The following is a 22,500-nucleotide window of genomic DNA, read 5'->3' on the forward strand; positions in this document are numbered from 1 at the left end:
CTGCACTAGTCAAATTATGTCACTATTTCATAGCAACAAAGTTGGCAACCCTGTCCTCAACTTGACAGAAAAAGAGACGATTTAGAGTCCTTGAGAGTTCAGGCAATTCTAAAATGAATGACGAGATGCTTTACAAGTGATGGTCAGCTACAGCAAAGGCCTAACCACTCTGGTGATGAGCCTTAGTTTAGGCTGCTAGTTCTGTTGAAGCAGACTGGCTGTGATATACCGTGTACACACTGATCCAGCACAACATTATGACCACAGACAGGTGAAGTGAATAACACTGATCATCTCTTCCTCAAGGCATCTTTTAGCAGGTGGCATATATTAGGCAGCAAGAGAACATTTGTCTTTAAAGTTGATACGTTAGAAAGGAAAATGGACTAGTGTAAGGATTTGAGTGAGTTTAATAAGGGCCATAGTGTAATGGCAAGATGACTGGGTCAGTGCATCTCCAAAACTACAGCTCTTGTGAGGTGTTTCTGCAGTGGTCAGTTCAGTCATCTAGTGAAATCTGTTCAAGGAGGGAACAGTTGTGAAGCGCAACTTATCACAGGCAGCCAAGGCTCACTGATGCTCATGGGAGTAAACGCGGCCGGTGCTGCAGAAGTAATGTGGTTTTGATAGAAAGGCCACTGAATATACAGGACATTCCACTGAATGGGTAACATTTATGTCCCCAGAATATTAAATATAAAAAATGCATTAAATTAACTCAAAAATGCATTTTAGTAACAATCAAAGAGTCTTCAAATTAACAAACTGCAAAATTTAGAATAAATAATTAAAATCATTATTAAAAACTATGTAGAACACTAAAAAAGAGCAGCTGCTGCATGTCACCACTCCCTGCTTCTAACATTTGCTAAAATATATTGTTTAAAATCCTTCCAAATTAGTTTTTTTTTGCATTTACATGCAGTTTTATATCCAATCAATGATTTCCTATTTAAAAAAAATAATAAATCTGAACATTTTTGATAAAATACATTTTAGCCGTGTCGCCAGGTTTTCACTCATTACTGTTACCCTAACACATTTACCCCTTTGATTAACTTGGGACATTCCATAAGGCATATTTTCAACAGGAAGTTGCATCATCCAGATCTTTTAAAGGCCATGGGAGAACAAAGGGAAAGTCTTCTCATTTTATTAATTCATTTTAAAAATACATATCTTTGATAAACCGCTAAAACTTGCTCCATATCCTCATGCTATTAGCATGTGTGCCATGTGGCTATTTAGCATGAATTTGATAATTTTATGCTGAAAACTCACCCTCAGACCCTCAGTCCCGTTACTCATATACTGTAAGCCATAACAGGACTGAGTAATAGTAACAGGAGTGAGATGCGTTCTCTGTTTCATAAATAATAATGCAAAACATTGTTAATGTAAGATGATTTACTTGAATCTTTTAGGTTTCAGTTACAATTACTTATATTGTAAATGTACACTCACTGGCCACTTTATTAGGTACACCTGTCCAGCTGCTCATTAATGCAAATTTCTAATCAGCCAATCACATGGCAGCAGCTCAGTGCATGTAGGCATGTAGAAATGGTCAAGATGATCTGCTGCAGGTCAAAGCGAGCATCAGAATGGGGAAGAAAGGGGATTTAAGTGACTCTGAACGTGGCATGGTTGTTGCTGCCAGACGGGCTGCTCTGAGTATTTCAGAAACTGCTGATCTACTTGGATTTTCACACACAACCATCTCTAGGGTTTACAGAGAATGGTCTGACAAAGAGGAAATATCCAGTGAGCGGCAGTTCTGTGGGCAAATGCCTTGTTGATGCCAGAGGTCAGAGGAGAATGGCCAGACTGGTTCCAGCTGATAGAAAGGCAACAGTAACTCAAATAAGCACTCGTTACAACCGAGGTCTGCAGAAGAGCATCTCTGAACACACAACACGTCCAACCTTGAGGCGGATGGGCTACAGCAGCAGAAGACCACCGGGTGCCGCTCCTGTCAGCTAAGAACAGGAAACTGAGGCTACAATTCACACAGGCTCACCAAAACTGGACAATAGAGATTGGAGAAACGTTGCCTGGTCTGATGAGTCTCCATTTCTGCTGACACATTCGGATGGTCGGCTCAGAATTTGGCCTCAACAACATGAAAGCATGGATCCATCCTGCTTGTATCAGCGGTTCAGGCTGGTGGTGGTGGTGTAATGGTGTGGGGGAGATTTTCTTGGCACACTTTGGGTCCATTAGTACCAATTGAGCATGGTGACCACAGCCTACCTGAGTATTGTTGCTGACCATGTCCATCCCCTTTATGAACACAGTGTCTCCATCTTCTGATGGCTACTTCCAGCAGGAGAACGCACCATGTCATAAAGCGACAATCATCTCAGACTGGTTTCTTGAACATGACCAATGAGTTCACTGTACTCAAATGGCCTCCACAGTCACCAGAGCTCAATCCAATAGAGCCCCTTTGGGATGTGGTGGAACAGGAGATTGGCGTCATGGATGTGCAGCGACAATCTGCAGCAACTGTGTGATGCTATCATGTTAATATGGAGCAAAATCTCTGAGGAATATTTCCAGTAGCTTGTTGAATCTATGCCACGAAGAATTAAGGCAGTTCTGAAAGGCAAAAAAGGGGTCCAACCTGGTACTAGTGAGGTATACCTAATAAAGTGGCCGGTGAGTGTATCACATGTATCATTGTATGTATTATATACTTGCAGAGTGCCAATCCACCTATAAGTGCTGCAGAAAAGCAACGACTTTATTGTAACATGATGCAGACCCAGAGAAGAGACAGAATATTTAGAGAAGGAATCTGAATAAGGGTGTCACGGTGGTGCAGTGGGTAGAATGATCGCCTCACAGCAAGAAGGCCACTGGTTTAAGCCCCGGCTGGATCAGTTGGTGTTTCTGTGTGGAGTTTGCATGTTCTTCCCGTGGTTGGCGTGGGTTTCCTCTGGGTGCTCCGGTTTCCTCCACAGTTCAAAGACACACAGTACAGGTGAATTGAATAAGCTAAATCGGCATAGTAGTGTATGAGTGTGAATGAGTGTGTATGGATGTTTCCTAGTGCTGGGTTGCGGCTGGAAGTACATCCGCTGCATAAAACATATTGCTGGAATAAGTTGGCGGTTCATTCCTCTGTGGCGACTCCTGATTAATAAAGGGACTAAGCCGAGAAGAAAATGAACGAATGAATGAGTCGGAGAGATACAGGAAGGACCTAGAGTCAGGCAGGAAGAAACTGATCAATGACCTAGAGAGAAAAGTGCAGACGCCACAAAAAGTGGAGAGAGATGTACATAACATCAAAGACAAAAGAAGCCCTCAAAACATCGCTCCACACAACCCAGTTATCACCAGAGCAAGCTGAACGTCCACAGTGTCTGGATATTCATTCCTGTTACTGCGTGTTCATTCCTGTTATTAAATTATTATATATTTTTTTAATTAGGTTTAAGTGACTTTTTTGTCTTTGTTATGTTCATCATTTACTCCATAGTTCATACAGTGTATCCAATGTATTCTATCTACTTTATACACCTTAACTTTATTTAGTAATTAAGTGCATTACATTTAATTTAATTTACAAATAACGTAAAACAGTGGATATAAACTGAATGTGGTCATAATGTTTATGCTTTAGCTGTGTATGTACATTACTATATGTGTGTGGATGTGTAAACACCTATAACGTGCTTAATTAAAAAGATATTAAAACCACTTTATCAGTTAAATGTTTACCCCTTTTAGTAAATACATGCCTATATCTTATTCCATATCATCCAATGTATTCTATCTACTGTGTACACCTTAATTTATTTTGTAACTTAACTGCATTTATGCAATGACAAATTATTTATTACAAATAAATAAATAATTGTCATAAAATATAAAATCTAAAACAATATCAACCCAATTAATAAATTAATGAACATATAGCCGAGTGAAATGAAGTGCAAAAGTCGTGATATTGCTGAACCGGAGTAATAGTCTTAATTGGTGATACTGCTGCATGAACTTTTGAACTTAAGGCTGCGCTGGGGGAGGGGAGCTTGAGTTTCGAGTGGGGGAGGGGAGCCTGAGAGCGGGACAGATTGAGAACTGATCATTAACACAGATCAGAATTATGGCACGTGAACGCATGTCACGGAGGCTGCTAAAGCACATCACGAGACATGTGCTCGAAGACAGACGAAGCCAAGGAGGGAAACAGCGGAAAAGACGTCCAGCACTGTTACAGGTGAGGCTTAATTCATTTTAATTAACTTTAAACAAGGCTGAGGTGTTTTATAGTCTGGTCTAGCCTTCCCGATAGTCATTTAGCTAACGTTAGCATTAGCTTAGTTAACATTAGTTGGTCCTTACATGTGCTTCAACTAATACTGAAATTTGGTAACAATTTTGATGACAAATTAATTATTCGAGTCATTTTTGCAGCATAAAAGTGACCCTGGCTGGGAAAACTCTGCAAAAGTATTTGTTTGTGATTTTCTACAAAACTGCATCATGGATATATTTTCTATTAATGGTATGATAATTGTGGTGAAATAAATAAGTTCAATGAAACTTCAAAGTTATCAAGTTGATGCCTTATTCTGTTTTTAAATTTATTTAGGCTAAATTGTAGGAGCAATTAGCAAAAATATCCTGAATGGAACAAATTCATATTTGCCATAAAGTCATTTATTATTATACTAGCAATATTTAATGCATTCATGTGGCATAGAGGTAAAGTTGGTTTTATTTTCGCACATTCGTTCATTTAGAAGTCTCTTTATTGTTTACCATGTTACTTTGAATATTCAATCAGAATTAGCATGCAAGTATGATTTCTAAAACAACATTAACACTGTTTTATTTGACTGTGAACAATGTTGTACTTTGATAGTCATTTGCTGCTAATATGATTTTGCTATTTAGAGTTTGCAAATAATACTTTAATGAAATAATATTATTAAGGGGAAAGTCCGAATGTGCGAATATAAAACCAAATTTACCTCTATTCATGTGGCCACTATTTAAAATAATGAATAAATTATACCACTGTGGTATTTAATAATAATGTGTGGTGATCTTGCTGAAGGTAATTGTTTTTGTTTACAGATAATGGGACAAAGAAAACCTTCTGGAAATAAGCAGGTACAAATTGTTGTAGTTTCATGTACCACTGATTTTCTCATGTTAATTAAACATATTAAACCTAATAAGCCTGGTGCTTAATAAATATTAATGTAATCACTTTTACACTTCACAGTAAATGTAAATGCTGGATTAAGATTGTTCTTTTGCTTATTATTTTATTTAAATTGTCAGACAGCTAAAACATTTCACAAAATGTGTTAAATCAGCTGCACAAAGGGATTGGTGTGGTTAAATCTTATAAAATTGATAAATATGAAGATTTTTACATTTATCATTATAATTATCGATATCGACCGATATGAAAAAATTATCGTTATAATTTTTTGCCATATCGCCCAGCTCTAATATGATTGTTATTGAGTGTCTAACACTATATATTCACACAGATATCAGAGAAAGTTCAAGACAGAAAGAGACTAAGAGAGTATCACCACCCTGGCCAGGCTGAGAGAGATGTCATGATGAGCAGGTGAGTGTTAGCAGAGTGTTAATGATAGTGTCAGTGACCGCTCCTACAGGAGACACACACTTTATTATGATGCACCACTGCTAGCGCAGTGACCGCTCCTACAGGAGACACACACCTTAATATATGCACCACTGCTAGCGCAGTGACCACTCCTTCGGCAGATGCACACCTTATTACGCACCACTGTTAGCGCAGTGACCACTCCTACAGGAGACGCACACCTTAATATTACGCACCACTGTTAGCGCAGTGACCACTCCTTCAGCTGATGCACACCTTATTACGCACCACTGTTAGCGCAGTGACCACTCCTACAGGAGACACACACCTAATATTATGCACCACTGCTAGCGCAGTGACCACTCCTTCGGCAGATGCACACCTTATTACGCACCACTGCTAGCGCAGTGACCACTCCTACAGGAGACACACCTTAATATTACGACCACTGTTAGCGCAGTGACCACTCCTTCGGCAGATGCACACCTTATTACGCACCACTGTTAGCGCAGTGACCACTCCTCGGCAGATGCACACCTTATATAGCACCACTGTTAGCGCAGTGACCACTCCTTCAGCTGATGCACACCTATTACGCACCACTGTTAGCGCAGTGACCACTCCTTCGGCTGATGCACACCTTATTACGCACCACTGTTAGCGCAGTGACCACTCCTTCGGCAGATGCACACCTTATTACGCACCACTGTTAGCGCAGTGACCACTCCTTCGGCTGATGCACACCTTATTACACCACTGTTAGCGCAGTGACCACTCCTTCGGCAGATGCACACCTTATTACGCACCACTGTTAGCGCAGTGACCACTCCTCGGAGACGCACACCTTATATACGCACCACTGTTAGCGCAGTGACCACTCCTTCGGCAGATGCACACCTTATTACGCACCACTGCTAGCGCAGTGACCGCTCCTACAGGAGACACACCTTAATATTACGCACCACTGTTAGCGCAGTGACCACTCCTTCGGCAGATGCACACCTTATTACGCACCACTGTTAGCGCAGTGACCACTCCTCAGGAGACCACACCTTTATTACGCACCACTGTTAGCGCAGTGACCACTCCTTCAGCTGATGCACACCTTATTACGCACCACTGTTAGCGCAGTGACCACTCCTTCGGCTGATGCACACCTTATTACGCACCACTGTTAGCGCAGTGACCACTCCTTCGGAGATGCACACCTTATTACGCACCACTGCTAGCGCAGTGACCACTCCTTCGGCAGATGCACACCTTATTACGCACCACTGCTAGCGCAGTGACCACTCCTTCGGCTGATGCACACCTTATTACGCACCACTGTTAGCGCAGTGACCACTCCTTCGGCAGATGCACACCTTATTACGCACCACTGCTAGCGCAGTGACCGCTCCTACGGAGACGCACACCTTATTATGCACCACTGTTAGCGCAGTGACCACTCCTTCGGCTGATGCACACCTTATTACGCACCACTGTTAGCGCAGTGACCACTCCTTCGGGACACACCTTATTACGCACCACTGCTAGCGTGGTGACCACTCCTTCGGCAGATGCACACCCTATTACGCACCACTGCTTAGCGCAGTGACCGCTCCTACAGGAGACCCACCACCCTTAATATTATGCACCACTGCTAGCGCAGTGACCACTCCTTCGGCTGATGCACACCTTATTACGCACCACTGTTAGCGCAGTGACCACTCCTTCGGCAGATGCACACCTTATTACGCACCACTGCTAGCGCATTGACCACTCCTTCGGCAGATGCACACCTTATTACGCACCACTCCTTCGGCTGATGCACACCCTTATTACGCCACCACTGTTAGCACAGTGACCACTCCCACGGGGAGATGCACTTATTATGCACCACTGCTAGCGCAGTGACAGCTCCCACTGGAGACGCACTGCGAGTGCAGTGACAGTCTCCCACTGGAGACGCACTGCGAGTGCAGTGACAGCTCCACGCAGACGCACTGCGAGTGCAGTGGACAGCTCCCACTGCAGACGTACTGCGAGTGCAGTGACAGCTCCCACTGGAGACGCACTGCGAGTGCAGTGACAGCTCCCACTGCAGACGCACTGCGAGTGCAGTGACAGTTCCCACTGCTAGTGCAGTGACAGCTCCTACTGGAGACGCACTGCGAGTGCAGTGACAGCTCCCACTGGAGACGCACTGCAAGTGCAGTGACAGCTCCCACTGCAGACGCACTGCGAGTGCAGTGACAGCTCCCACTGCAGACGCACTGCGAGTGCAGTGACAGCTCCCACTGCAGACGCCACTGCGAGTGCAGTGAACAGCTCCCACTGGAGACGCACTGCGAGTGCAGTGACAGCTCCCACTGCAGACGCACTGCGAGTGCAGTGACAGTTCCCACTGCTAGTGCAGTGACAGCTCCCACTGGAGACGCACACCATTATAATGCACCACTGCAAGTACGCAGTGTAAAGTTTTTCACTCTTTCCCAATGCAGTACAGCACCCCTCCAAATTTTCAAGGCTAGCATTTTGGGAGAGACCATGATATCTCTCTGGTTGCTGTCCTTCTATAAATTGCATCTTTGGGGAGCATTCTGAAGCCGGGCTAGACACTGCGCTCGGACCCTAACTCTCTCTATCCTGATAAGGGAAATTACACGAGTTAGGGTGTCTTCCCGAGCGCTCTCCCCGGACAGCACACCAAATATGCATATTCTATTTAGTCAAATATCTGTCAGTGTGAACTCGTGAACTGAGTGTTTGATAAGTAATGGACACAATATGATTGTTATTGAGTGTCTATATATTCATACAGATATCAGAGAAAGTTCAAGACAGAAAGAGACTGAGAGAGCATCACCACCCTGGCCAGGCTTAGAGAGATGATCATGATGAGCAGGTAACAGATTAACTCTAACTCTATGGGCCCTATCATACTCCCATACTTTCTGTTTTGCACCACGTTGTTTAAATAGTAAATCCATGTGCGCTACTTTGTGGACTCATGGGTGTTCTGGTCCAAAATAGAGGTGTGTTAAGGTGTATTGTTGGCACATTGCTGAAGGTTGTTTTCAATCATTTGGTTCTGGTGACGCACAAAATTTAGATGGAGGGCAGGAACTAAAAACTGAATGGGAGTCATAGAGGAAAGTGTATTTTTGTGATTTATACCATATTTCTATCTTTCTGTATAAGATATAAATAGAAAATAAGCACATATGTTGGGCATGATACTTATATCATGAAGAGGGCCGAGTTTTGTACTCAACTAAAATATGTTTGCCTGTCATCGAGGCAGTAGACACTATATAAGCTATTATATCACATGAAAAAATAAATACTTTAATTAATTAAACTGTCATAGTAATTGTTGCTGTGGGAAGACTACTGTAGTAATAAACTAATTATTTAAGAGGCTTCTCTTCTCTACGCTATAATCATACACGATCACAATGCAGCAGTATTACAGTTTATTAGTTTACTATGCTACAGTATTTGGTAGAATTCCTTACCTTCGCTAGCATTCATTGTTCAATAAGAGTTCTACACATTATACACTTTACTATGTGGTTCAAAAACATCTTTTATTATAAATTACTATAGTTTTTCCCCATGTGGATCTTCCAGACATCACAAAATAACAGATGAAAGCAGACAAAAGCGTGGACGCATAGTCTACATTATTATTTATTTATTTTTGTAAGGAGGTAAAGTGCTCCACAATAATAATCGTCTAGTTTTGTCCAGTGAACTTACCATTAACAAACATTCACCGCTTCTGCGCATATAGACCTTAATGTAACAGGTGTTTATTCTGCCAAACGCCAGTAAAGACTTGGATTAATGCAAAACAAGCCAGAGATTTCATTACAGCGATTACATGGCAGAGTACGTTATTTATATTTTCTTTGATATTGTATAAGTGTGCTGGTGTTTGTATCTGATTTTATATAACACATTAATATATTTATACACACAGCTAGGCCTGTATATAATCTTTATTGGTGCTGTTACGAATTATAGCGTTCAAAAAAAGTTTGTACACATAGATGTGTTGAGTAAATGTTTATCACACGCCACCTTTTTTTCATTTCTTGAACTTTTACCACTTTATGAGCAAAAGCTTTTGAAAGTCTATAAAAGCTGTTCGGCATTTCTTTATATTAGCCACTTTAAACTATTAGAAACAACATAAAACAAATATTTTAATGTTCTAGTAGCGAATCTTATGAAGAACCACTTCCTGCCCTCCATCTGAGTCACGTGTCAGCAATGACGTCATGTGAAAACAACCTATTTTGAGAACCTGAAACAGACTGCGCAATAAACCTAGGGCTGTGACGGTGACGATTTTTTACTACCGGGGTGGGAAATCACCAACAACTGCCGGTGGTGAGGGGGGGGGGGGGTATATAGCCTTTAAAACGTGCACGTGGCGGCGGAGGTGCTCTCTAATTTCACACAGGAGAAAACTGGACTAGTGGATTTCATGAAGGCAAACAGCCTAATTCATTTCATGTTTTGGTTAATTAAATCTGAAAATACAACTCTCTTGAGCTCTAAATGGAAAGAAACGCTAAAAAAATTTGTTGTTAAATAAATTTCAGCAGGGACGCAGCTGCCAGTCATTTTATGTTTTTTAGTTAGAATAAAAATGTTTAGTTGGACACTGCACAGTCCCTCAGTAGTCTACACTATAAATAATATTATCATTTATTATATTCATTATTATTACAATTAAGCTGTACAGTTGACAAAACGCAGAACCCTTTTGAATGTTTGCTTTAATTTTGACATTGCTAAAGTGCACTTTAACGGTTGTGTAAAGAAACATCCCATTATGAGGCCGCAGTCTCAAGTTAGGACACTTAAAAATATCTTTAAAGATGATCAGCCTGCGAAGTCAAGTTTGCAGTGTTATAAGTGAAATAGGTATATTGTGCGTGATGTGGATTTGAAAATATAATGTAGACCTATTTTGATGGCTTTAATACAGTTAGAATATCTTTGTTTGTTTGTTTTTTACTTGTAAGCTTATTGCCTTCAAATGAAAATGTAACCTGAAAACAAGTTATTAAATAGGCTAACTAGATACATAAAATCACAAGTAGGCCTAATAGCCTAATTTTTTATTATTATTATTTTTTTACAAATGCCAACCGGACAATTTCACGAAAAAAACCCCACTTATGATAGCATAACATACATTTTATTTTTACATTTAAAATTATAATAAAAGTTGTGCCTATTGAGTTGCGTGTTATCCATGCCTAACCAATTTTCACGGTAATAACAGAACTTTTTTTCGTTGAGGTCGCAGCCCTTTCTGTTGAGCGGGTGAAGGCAATGACCAATCATAAAGGTGTAAGACCTCAATTGACAGCGCTCAAAAAGCAAGCGGGATAATGTTTACATTAGTTTATTTGCTATAAATGCTCATGCTGTCTTCTGTGCATGTACTGGAGTTTTGTTTGATACATTCAGAAAGAGTGTTTTCTGAGCAGATCAAATTAAGGGTACAGTTCATATATCTGACTGCTGTATTTAAGAACAAAACTGTATTACAATCAAATATAAATATTAATATATTTATAGATTTTAATAAAAAAAAATCTTGTGTTGTGAAGAAAAAATCTAATTATGTATGGAAAGCATCGTCAATGCACCGAGACATCGAATTGAACCAAATCAATGGCAGGATAATCATAACAGAACTGAACCTAGGACCAGTGTAGGTTGACATCCCTAGTATCTTGCTTCATTATTCCGCCGCCATTATTTCTCGGAAAGCAGGTTTCTCTACACCGCGAAGCAGCGCATTCTCAACTATCAAATATGTATATATATATATATATATATATATATATATATATATATATATATATATATATATATATATATATATATATATATATATATATATATATATGCAATCAAGCTCATAAACACATAAACAGAAAAAAGGGATCTGAATAATGTAGTTATTCAGATAATTGATGACCTTTTTCTATACAGATATAACTTGTGATAATCTGATGTTTTATTTTCTTGTGTTACAGAGTTATCTAGAAGGCAGAAATGTAGACGTGAGCATGACGAGGCATTTTATTCCAACTTGGATGGTTTGCAGTTTGATTATATACAGCTTAGACTTTCAGGCTTATAGAGTTCAGTAATTAATAAGTCAGTTTTTAGTTTATATATCACAAGCTGTCTCTTTTCTTTACCCAGAAAGCCCTGACTCCCACACAGACCAAAGAAAACAGAACGTCTAAGACTGGTAATGGAAATGGTAAGATTGTTAGCTATGTTATTCAGATAATTGATGAACTTTTTCTATACAGATTAGGGATGTCCCGGTCCGGTATTTTTGTCCTCGAGTCAGAGTCCTTTGATTTCGAGTATCTACCGAAACCTGATCCGATACTTCAATAATAATAGAATAACTTTAAGGTTACAGTTACATTTTAGGTTACCTTATTAACTAATTTAAAGTCCCTAGGATGCACACTTTATCCTCATGCTGGTTGATCTCAACTCTTCAGCATTTTGAGTTATTTTGTTGTCACACTCCAACTAATTGATAATGCCATTAATTGACAACAAATGTCTATCAATGATTATCAATTAAGGCTGTGACGGTAACGGATTTTCTGTTATCGCGGTGTTGAAGCAAGAAATCATGCGGTATGTCGGTTACCCGCACACACATATATATATATATATATATATAAAAATAAAATCGCTCCACTGAAAATAAGCAGTTTTAACGCTGTAATTTCTATATCCCAGTCCCTTTATCAACATTTTTAATACAAGTCATTATTTTAAAGATTATGACTTGAGAATATGATTTACCTCAGCGCTTCACTTTTGTCCTTCGCCCTCGTGCTGAGTTCAGGTGACGGAGTGTTGTGAAGTAGTTAAACTCTCCTCAGTTTAATTTACAGTGTCAAACTGGCACAGGAATATCAGTATATTAATATAGGCTTTGCTAAAATGCTGGTCAAATGTAGGTCTTTTTTTACAGAAGCTATACAGAAGCGCGAGCTGTGACCACGGTGATGAGGCAACAATCGCATATATGTTGACTTATTTAAAGTAGGCTATATGCTATAATAATTGTGTGTAAAGACTTTTTTTTAAAAATGTAGCCAATATATCACAGGGGTTTGTGTAGCAGCAATTACAGTGGAGCATAATCCTTTTTTCCAGAGGAGCGAAACAAACACTGCACAGTTGTGTTTCAATTCATATATTTTTTACAATTAACGCATTTCGTTTTGTACAATTTGTATCTTAGTTTTTATCTGTCAGTAATCTACAAAATAAACAATAATAACTAATAAACTTTGAGGTGAAGCGATGTGCCTCAGGGCCTATCTACTGAAAGGGTTACATACAACCTTAACGTCCCTGCTATGTAGCGCATATATAGCCTATATATACTCCATTGTAGGTAACCCTTTCAATAGATAGACCTCATCAATGACATATTAAGCATGGGCATTTAAAGGATAAGTTATGCTTTGCGCTGTGAGATGCGTCCATGACTTTACACATTCAAGTAATAATCAAGTGTGCGCAGGTTATGTACCTTATGGAGTCACTCTCTTAATATTGGATATTTATAAAGCATAAAACGCTGTTATGAAACAAACTCTCTTATATCTGCTGGTGCTGTTATTAATACGCAGATCTCGGTTATGCTGGTGCAGCCGTTAATACACGGTTCAGGTAATCAAAAAGCCAACTCTCCTACATGATGTTTAATTATGGGTGGGTCGCAGGTGGATAAGTTCAATCATTGGTTATGCAGACCACTTTGACTAAAATATCAGAAAGTTCAAACTCTGATTAAACTAAAGCGAAACTGACCGATCAATGGATGTTTGTCATAAAGAGTGTTAATATAGGCTGCTCTTTTATTTTTGATACAGTTAACAAAGATTCAATATTCCAAACTGAATATTTCACTTTTATTTTATTTATATTACGATTGTATTTAACAGACCAGTTTGTGTTTTAGCCGTGGCATATAGTGGACCCTGAGGCACATCGCTTCACCTCAAAGTTTATTAGTTATTCTTGTTTATTTTGTAAATAACTGACCCACAAAAGATGCAAATTGTACAAAACAAAATTCGTTCAAAGAATATTTTTCTTCCAACAAAAATATCTGAATTGTATATTCTTGTGCGTCCCCATCCGCTACACAACTGTGTAGTGTTTGTTTCGCTCCACGGGAAAAAAGGATTTAATTATGCTCCATTCTAATTGCTGCTACACAACCCCTGTGATATATTAGCTACATATTTTTATAAATGTCTTTACACAAAATTATTATATAGCCTATAGCCTACTTTAAAGGGCACATAGTTTACCTCTTTTTTATGATTTAATATTAATATTATGGCTCTTCTGAGTGTGCCAGTTTAGGTTCAGTTTAAAACACAATTCAGATTGTTTTATTATAATGTGTTAAAAAGTGTCATGTTGGGGGCGTGTCCACAGCTCGCTGATTTATGGGTGTGTTGCTTCACATGTAAATTAGTTTCGGCTTCCCGCCCAACGTAACAAGGGGGCGGGGCCATGAGCTCACCCGCTCTGTGTTTGCAACAGAGGCAGACTGAGAGGAGAGGATCAGCATTCAGTCGTACATGTACAACTCTGACACAGACCAAGCAGAGAGTACAAAATCATTTGTGTCTTTGTACAGTTTTACAGCCAACTGTGTGCTAGTTTCAAGTGCCGAGCTTGTACACAGAAACTAATAACCACGCACACTGAATTAACTTTGACTGAGGCACCGGATGCGCCGCTCGAAGCCGCGACACGGCACACCAGACACTCTCTGTGGCGCAGCAGAAACATGAAGTGTCCCGAATCGTCGCGCCACGCATTTTTGAATTCTAAACATCGGTTTCTGCAGCGGTCCGCGGCACCCAGCCGTCGACTTGAGTGTACCCTGATAGAAACCTATGATTAGAATTGTAAAACGCATGCTAGTTAAGATCACAGGGAGCTTCTGGGATCGCGAGAAATGCAAACGGCTGAAGTATAAGGTAGACTCAATAAGAAGTACACATGTTTGCAAACCTACCTAAAGATACAACCAATAATTCCGATTAGAGCGATAATGTGGAGAATATTGATCTTGTGTTGAGGCCAATGAGCCTTGCATTTGAAAATAGAGCTAGCGTGTTCCTTTAGTGATATCGCTTCGACTCACGCTGAAAATGGCGGACGTGAATCAACAAACTGAGGATATGATGACACGCCTGTCAATCAATTTTGGTGGGTGGGGGGACCGCTCCAATGTAAAGTTGCAGTCGGTTTGAACACCGCTCCAATTGGTCCACCGTTTTTTATGTTGTTAAATTGAAAAAAAAAGCACTGGGTGTGTTTATATCACCCCAATATGACGGTCTATACACCATACATGCACATATGGCTGTCTAAACAGCTTGAAAAGTAGATTTTTTACCATAGGTGCCCTTTAAATAAGTCAAAATATATGCGATTGTTGCCTCATCACCGTGGTCGCAGCATGCGCGTCTGTTTATAGCTGTAAAAAAAGACCTACATTTGACCAGCATTTTAGCAAAGCCTATATTAATATACTGATATTCCTGTGCCAGTTTGAGAGTTTAACTACTTCACAACACTCCGTCACCTGAACTCAGCGCAAGGGTGAAGGAGAAAAGTGCAGCGCTGAGGTAAATCATATTCTCAGGTTATAATCTTTAAAATAATGACTTGCATTAAACATGTTGATAAAGGGACTGGGATATAGAAATTACAGCGGTGCGTTAAAATGCTTATTTTCTGTGGAGCGATTGATTTGAGTTAGTAGGCCTGCTTTATTAAAATAAGCTTAAAATAAAAACAGCCTATGCTGGTTTTAAAAAGGATTCAGTGTTTTCGTTTTGTAATCTAAATTTGTAATTTAGGTGTAAAATACTCAGGGCAGGCCTTTTATTCCTTTTATTTAGTTTATTCAGTTTTTCTATACAATCCTAAAAGATTCACAAGCAAAAATAAATACTAAACTAAAATGGGCGGTGATGACGGTAATAGCCACATCACCGCGGTTGACATCTCATTATGGGGGTAAGGCGGTGATGCGGTTATCGTCACACCCCTATTATCAATTTTATGGATTAGTTTTAGGATCCCTATTATTTAGACTTTTTGTGATGTGTACTACATCAATATTTAAAATATATGCTCATAAAGCAAAAACATGAACCCTCATAGAAATTGAAATGATTGTCTCTCTGTCATCTTTACTACACTCAGTCATATCATTTTCTAAAAGCTACGAAAGCTGCTACTGATGCTAAAATACCTAGCACTGCCTCCACTGATATTACTGCTCTTACTACTACTATATTACTACGTTCTTCAGTTTAGGTGTTGTTCAGTTCACATGTAAAATAATGCAATACACAAGGACTATAATAGATGTATACATAGTGATTTTATTGTTATTATCCCTCCAGCAAAGTCATACTTACTTAATATACATGTTTACTTATGACTGATGGAATCATGTGCTTTTCTGATTCTTTTCTGTAGGTTCTTCCAGGCAGAACGAACATTCCCTGGAGTGATGCTGAAAAAAAGTGGTTTGGCGACAGCAAGGGACCTGCATAACACTAATGAAAGTTCCTGGGAAAGACAAATGTTTAAAGTGCCTACAGAAAGAACCAGTGCTTCAAACCAGGGGCTGGAGAGATGTCAAAAATCATGTTCACAATGTAATCCAATCACAAAGAAGAAACTGATTGATAAATTTCTGTTCTTTAAAGAAGTAAAGTAACCTTTAACTATCCTCTCTCCCTCTTAAATTCATCCTGATTTTCTGACTCTTTATTCTGCACAACAAACAAAACTTTACGTATTTCTTCCTTTAGTTTTGCCATCCAGATGTGTACTTTTAGAGCTGACTATGTTGTTAGATGTTGAGCTTGTGAGCCTGTTTTTGACAGGTATTCTGTGTCGATTTTTTTATTAAATAAAATATTTCTGTTATAAATAAATTACCATCTTCTCTGATTTCTAATTTTGGAGCTTGTAATGTAGTGCTTGTCAAATAACCGGTTTTGTTTCTCTATACTTTTTATCTAAGTTGGTATTTCACTCAACTGCTAAAACTAAAATAAACTTGTGACCAAGACCATGTCTGAGATTAGAGTGGTTTTTTATCATCAGCGTAAACTTTAACTGCAGTTTTTTTGTCTTGTTTTCTGTTCCAACTGCTCAAACTCACAGTGCGGCTCATATCACAGATTTTAATTCCGCTGCTATTCTTTATCATAATATAAGCCGGTTAGAGAATTTAATAAAAATGTTGTTTTGAAAGTACCCTGAAGATATCAACAGATTAACAAACTAATATTGGGTAACACTTTATTTTAAGGTGTCCTTGTTACAAATGTTACATGTAGGCCAACCATAATCCTAACTATATAGTAAGTGCATGTAGTTAATTACTATTACTTGGTATTTAAATGTATAATAATGCTGTAACAAGGACACCTTAAAATAAAGTGTAACCAAAGATTGTTTTTAAACAATTATGAGTTATTTATCATGCAACATGCATTAAAAGCAATATCTACTGTAAAAAAATAAATATGAAAACATGCAACAGTAAACAGCTGACAAATCTCTGGAAAAAAATATAACAAGTATTATTATTATTAGCCTGCTTTATAAGGTGTTCGCATGGAGCAAGTGTCATCATGACTGACTTTCTTTAGTCAAACGCGACTAAAGAATCATCGTTTACTGAATCATCATTTAGTGAATCATCAGTTTGCAGTGAGTCGATACTCCTGAAGTGCTGCGGCGCGCATGGATTCGTCATTTGCTCTCTTACTCAGTTTACGCAGCAGTTCAGATGAACGCGAGATGGACAGACATCATTCCTCCATGATGAATGAATTACAGTTAACCCGCAGCTCACGTGCGTTCTGTAGAGAAAGATCTGTGTGGATGGAATCAACCTCGATCCGTTTCATCACTCATTATAGTAAGTTCATTTCTTAAATCAACCAAATGTTGTCCGGGTTCGTGTTCATGGACACACAAAAATAGAAATGAGTGTCAATGACCATGACCGACCTAATGAAATGGCCATTGTGTGATATAGCAGAGTTTCCTTAGTCGAGACTATATTATCCAATCATATGAAATCAGCAGGCTATTAACAAAATATATCCGCATTTTGAACCGTTTGAGTAATTAAAATGATAATCAAACTAATTATTCAGTGATTAAAAGTGTTATTTGGACTAAAATCAGCATCTCTGATCACTTTTAATAAGCGCTACCCATAACCGTCAAACTGAAATCTGCCTAGTAACAGTGCGGTCCTCGCAACCCCTCTCCCGACCTCACCATTTCTGTGAACATGGTGTTTTTACAGATTTAAAGTGATTTCCTGGTTGTCTGCTCCCCTCTAGTGGCACTACTATTTTTTTTATTTTCCTAGCATTAACAGAAAGGGGGGTCCTCACAACATGCTGCTGGGTCATGGCCCTCACAAGTATAGCAAAACACGTATGTGTGTGTGTGTGTGTGTATGGGTGTGTTTTGTTGTTATGGTCGTTTTAGCATGTTTAAATATGTATGTGGTGTTTGTCATTGCGTGTGTGGGTGTTTATATATTCGTGTGTGTGTTGATATTTGCATATCTGTATGAATGCTGGGGTTGTGTGTGTGTGTGTGTGTGTGTGTGTGTGTGTGTGTGTAGTATAAGAGTTTGTGTGTCTATTAAAATTTGTATGTATGTGTGTGTGTGTGTTAATATTTGCAGGTGTGTGTGTGTGTGTATAAGTATATTAGTGTGTGTATTCATGTTTGAATATCTACAGGAATACTGTTTGCACATCTATGTGTGTGTGTGTGTGTGTGTGTGTATGTGTGTTTAGAATTATATTTCTGTGTGTGTATGCATGTGTTTGTACATTTGATTGTTGATATTTACTTGTCTGTAGGAATGCTGTTGTGTATGTGTGTGTGTGCGCACATGTATATCAGTCTATGTGTTTATAAGTATATTTGTGTGTGTGTGTTTGTGTGTGTGTGTGTTGTGCACCAGTGTGTGGAGTGACATGTTTTTATCCTCACAGGTTAGGACAAGGAATGATAAAGGAGAGGGTGGAACTGCAATTTATGACAAAAACGTGCGTGTGTTCGAGTGTGTGTGTGTGTGTGTGTGAGAGAAACACCGAGAGACAAAGAGGCTTTTGCAGAGCTGCATCCTGACGCACTGAAGATCAACAGTGCCACCTAGCTTAAACACACACAGAACAAGAGAGGACTGAACACACACACACACACACACACACACACACACACACACACACACACACACACACTGGCTGATTCTGTGTGATTGTCATGCGTTTGAATCAGGGATGTGAAGGACGTGTTTAGTATGAGCATGTGTGTGTGGTACTAAGATGGTAGTACTGTCATACATAACCAAAAGCATAGCAACTCTTCTGCAAAGTTGAACAGATGTAAACAAATAGGAGGAAATGGGAAGAATAGGGGGAAATGTAGATGATGAAGGGTTTTGGAATTGAATCTTGACTCCCGACAGATTCATTGAGCCCTTATTGATTGTGTTTTCTTGCAGGTTCTACTGAAGAACCCGGTTCTGGCAGCTGTTCTGGATCAGACTCTAGAGAACTCTGGTTTTTCGTCAGCTGTGATCAGTAATTTCCTCTTCAACGGGCCGGAGTCGGAGCGGCCGGCTGGAATGCCTTCGTTTGACTGGAGAAACGTCTTTAACGCCACGAGCCAATCAGCACAGCAGCTCACGCAGATCCTTAAGGTCTGTCTGCATTTACTGGATTTAGTGGATTTGACATCTGAAACGCACAACAAAACGTATTTATAGTGTCGTATTTCAGATTCACAAAGTTGTAGACAGTGCTCTCTGGTGGATTTGTCATGTGAAACATACACCAAAACGTATTTATAGTAACAAATAGTAACATCATTAAAGCATTATAGTGAAATCAGATTTTCAAAATTGTAGATGGCGCCCTTTAGTGGATTTATAATCAGAAACAAGCAACAAAATGTCTTATTCAGATATTTAAGTTTGAATTACGTTTTAGTTTGTTGCGTTTGCTTGTGAAAACACTATACACTAGCTGATCTGTACGACAAGCACCGTCCTGTATACAAGAAGCACGTGTATCTGAAACAAAAAAGTTCTCTAAATAATCTGAACTGTAACAAAATACATTCTGAGTAACGCATTTCAGATTAGCAAAAATGAAGACAGCGCCCTCTAGTGGATTTGACATCTGAAACACACAACAAAATGTATTTATAGTAACATATTTTAGATTCACAAAGTTGTAGACAGTGCTCTCTAGTGGATTTGACATCTGAAACACACAACAAAATGTATTTATAGTAACATATTTTAGATTCACAAAGTTGTAGACAGTGCTCTCTAGTGCATTTTTCATTTGAAACGTACAACAAAACGTATTTATAGTAACATGATTATAGTAAAATTAGATTCGCTAAATTGTAGACGGCGCCCTCTAGTGGATTTGACATGTGGAACATACAACAAAACGTATTCATCGTTAACATACTTCAGAATCGCCAAAATTTAGACAGTGCCCTCTTGTGGATTTGATGTGAATTGCACAGCAAAATGTATTTATAGTAACATATTTTAGATTCACAAAGTTGTAGACGGTGCTCTCTGGTGGATTTGTCATTTGAAACGTACAACAAAATGTTGGCTGATTCACGTATTTCCAGTGAGCCTGGAAAACTTTATTATCTTTATTTATTTACTAAGTATGGAGTCTTTAATTACCTTTATTTCTCTTCCAAAGCAAAAATTCTGTTCCTCATTTCTCTTCCGATCTGCTCACAACAATTAACTCAGCTTTCATTCTGCTTTTCTCTCTGTCTTTTTTCCCCCCAGCCTTTATCTGTGCTGATCTCTTCACTCTTTTATCCTCGTTTTTGTCTGAAACACGAGCGGAATTGTGATGGTGTCGCCAAGGGGTGAACAATCTGGGCAGGCAATCAAAAGGTTACAGGTTTGAGCCTCACAAGTGTTGATCTGTAGCGTTGAACTGTGATTCAGACTCAGCGGAGCTGTAATGAGAACACTTTTCATAGGATTCACCATCCCTCCAGCTCTGGTGTCAAAACACACTGTTCAGCACGTCGTAATGCCAGTGATCACAGTCATTAATTTGCAGTATGTTTTATTTTGTGATCAAAACCAATCGGGAAATCAAAGCACAATGGAGGAGAGTCTGATCCTGCGTGTTTCCGGATCTGAACAACATAAATAAATGCAGTGTGGCGGGAATCAAAGCAGCTCTTGACACTTGTGTTGATCAAACTGTTACACGACGACTTCAGAGCTCTAACGTCTGGAAAACAGCTTTATTGTCTGCAGATTGTAGAATAATTGCATTGTTGTTAAAATATGTTAGATTTAAGATGATATAAGAGTTGAAGATGAGACATCATGTTAGTATTACTCAGTAGACTCATTCTGATTGGATTATTTGAGTTAGTGAATCAGTATTTGGAGACTCGCTCTGACTGAATCATTTGAATCAGTGAGTCATTAACTTAAGGCTTGCTCTGACTGAATCATTTGAATTGGTGAATTGTTAATCTGAGACCTCATTTGACTGGATTATTTGAGTCAGTGAATCATTAATTTGAGATTTGATCTGACTGGATCATTTGAATCGGTGAGTTGTGAACTGCAGATTCACTCACTCTGAGTCATTTGAATCAAGCAGTTATTAACTGCAGATTCACTCTGACTGGATTATTTGAATCAGTGAGTTGTTAATGGCAGATTCACTCTCTCTGAGTCATTTGAATCAAGCAGTTATTAACTGGAGATTCACTCTGGCTGGATTATTTGAATCCGTGAGTTGTTAACTGTAGATTCGCTTTGACTGAATCATTTGAATCAGTGAGTTGTTAACTGGAGACTCACTCTGGCTGGATCATTTGAATCAGTCAGCTGTTAACTGGAGATTTACTCAGGCTCTAACATTTGAATCAGTGAATCGTTTACTGCACACTTGCTCTTACTGGATTGTTTGAATCTGTGAGTTGTTAATTGCAGATTCGCTATCGCTGAATCATTTAAATCAGTCAGTCATTAACTGGAGATTCACTCTGAACGGATCATTTGAATCAGTGAATGGTTAACTGAAGACTGGCACTGACTGGATAATTTGAACCAGTGAATCATTAATTGGAGACTTGCTCTGACTGGATCATTTGAATCAGTGAAAAGTTAACTGAATACTTGCTCTGATCAGATCATTTGAATCCGTGAACCCTTAATTGGAGACTCGCTCTTACTGAATAATTTCAATCAGTGAGTCGTTAACTGTAGATTCACTGTCGCCGAATCATTTGAATCAGTAAGCTGTTTACTGCAGACTCAGTCTGGCTGGATCATTTTAATCAGTGAATCATTATTTGAAGGCTCTCTCTGACTGGATCATTTGAATCAGTAAATCAATATTTGGAGACTCGCTCTGACTAGATAATTTGAGTCAGTAAATCATTGACTGGAGACTTGATCTGACTGAATCATTTGAATCAGTGTTTGAAGACTCACTTTGACTGGATCATTTCCATTAATGAATCAATAATTGTGGACTTGCTCTGATTGAATCACTTGAATCAGTGAATCACTAGCTGCAAACTCGCTCTGGCTGAATCTTTTGAATCAGTGATTTGTTAACTGCAGACTCACTCTGACTGCCTCATTTGAATCAGTGAATCATTAATTAAAGACTCGCTCTTAGTGGATCATTTAAATCAGTGAAACATTAATTGCACACTTGTTGTGACTAAATCATTTGAATCAGTGAATC

The 22,500-nt window shown here is 39.0% G+C and overlaps 1 protein-coding gene and 2 long non-coding RNA genes across 3 annotated transcripts in view; all 3 read left to right on the plus strand.

Annotated features, from left to right (window-relative positions):
- The window catches only part of LOC130232528 (phospholipid-transporting ATPase ABCA1-like), a 182,828-nt gene that overhangs the window by 61,450 nt on the left and 98,878 nt on the right, over positions 1-22,500 (plus strand). The window contains 1 exon segment of the mRNA XM_056462478.1: positions 19,242-19,439. Within this exon segment, the coding sequence (XP_056318453.1) occupies positions 19,242-19,439 (198 nt within the window).
- LOC130232530 (uncharacterized) lies at positions 4,107-5,586 on the plus strand. Its single transcript, XR_008838122.1, has 3 exons — positions 4,107-4,228; positions 5,092-5,127; positions 5,517-5,586. It is a non-coding gene; the product is annotated as an uncharacterized LOC130232530 (long non-coding RNA).
- Positions 11,695-16,712, plus strand: LOC130232529 (uncharacterized). The gene is made up of 3 exons (XR_008838121.1): positions 11,695-11,709; positions 11,819-11,879; positions 16,169-16,712. It is a non-coding gene; the product is annotated as an uncharacterized LOC130232529 (long non-coding RNA).

The sequence above is a fragment of the Danio aesculapii genome, chromosome 7 (genome assembly GCF_903798145.1).
Source record: "Danio aesculapii chromosome 7, fDanAes4.1, whole genome shotgun sequence".
NCBI classification, from domain to species: Eukaryota; Metazoa; Chordata; class Actinopteri; order Cypriniformes; family Danionidae; genus Danio; species Danio aesculapii.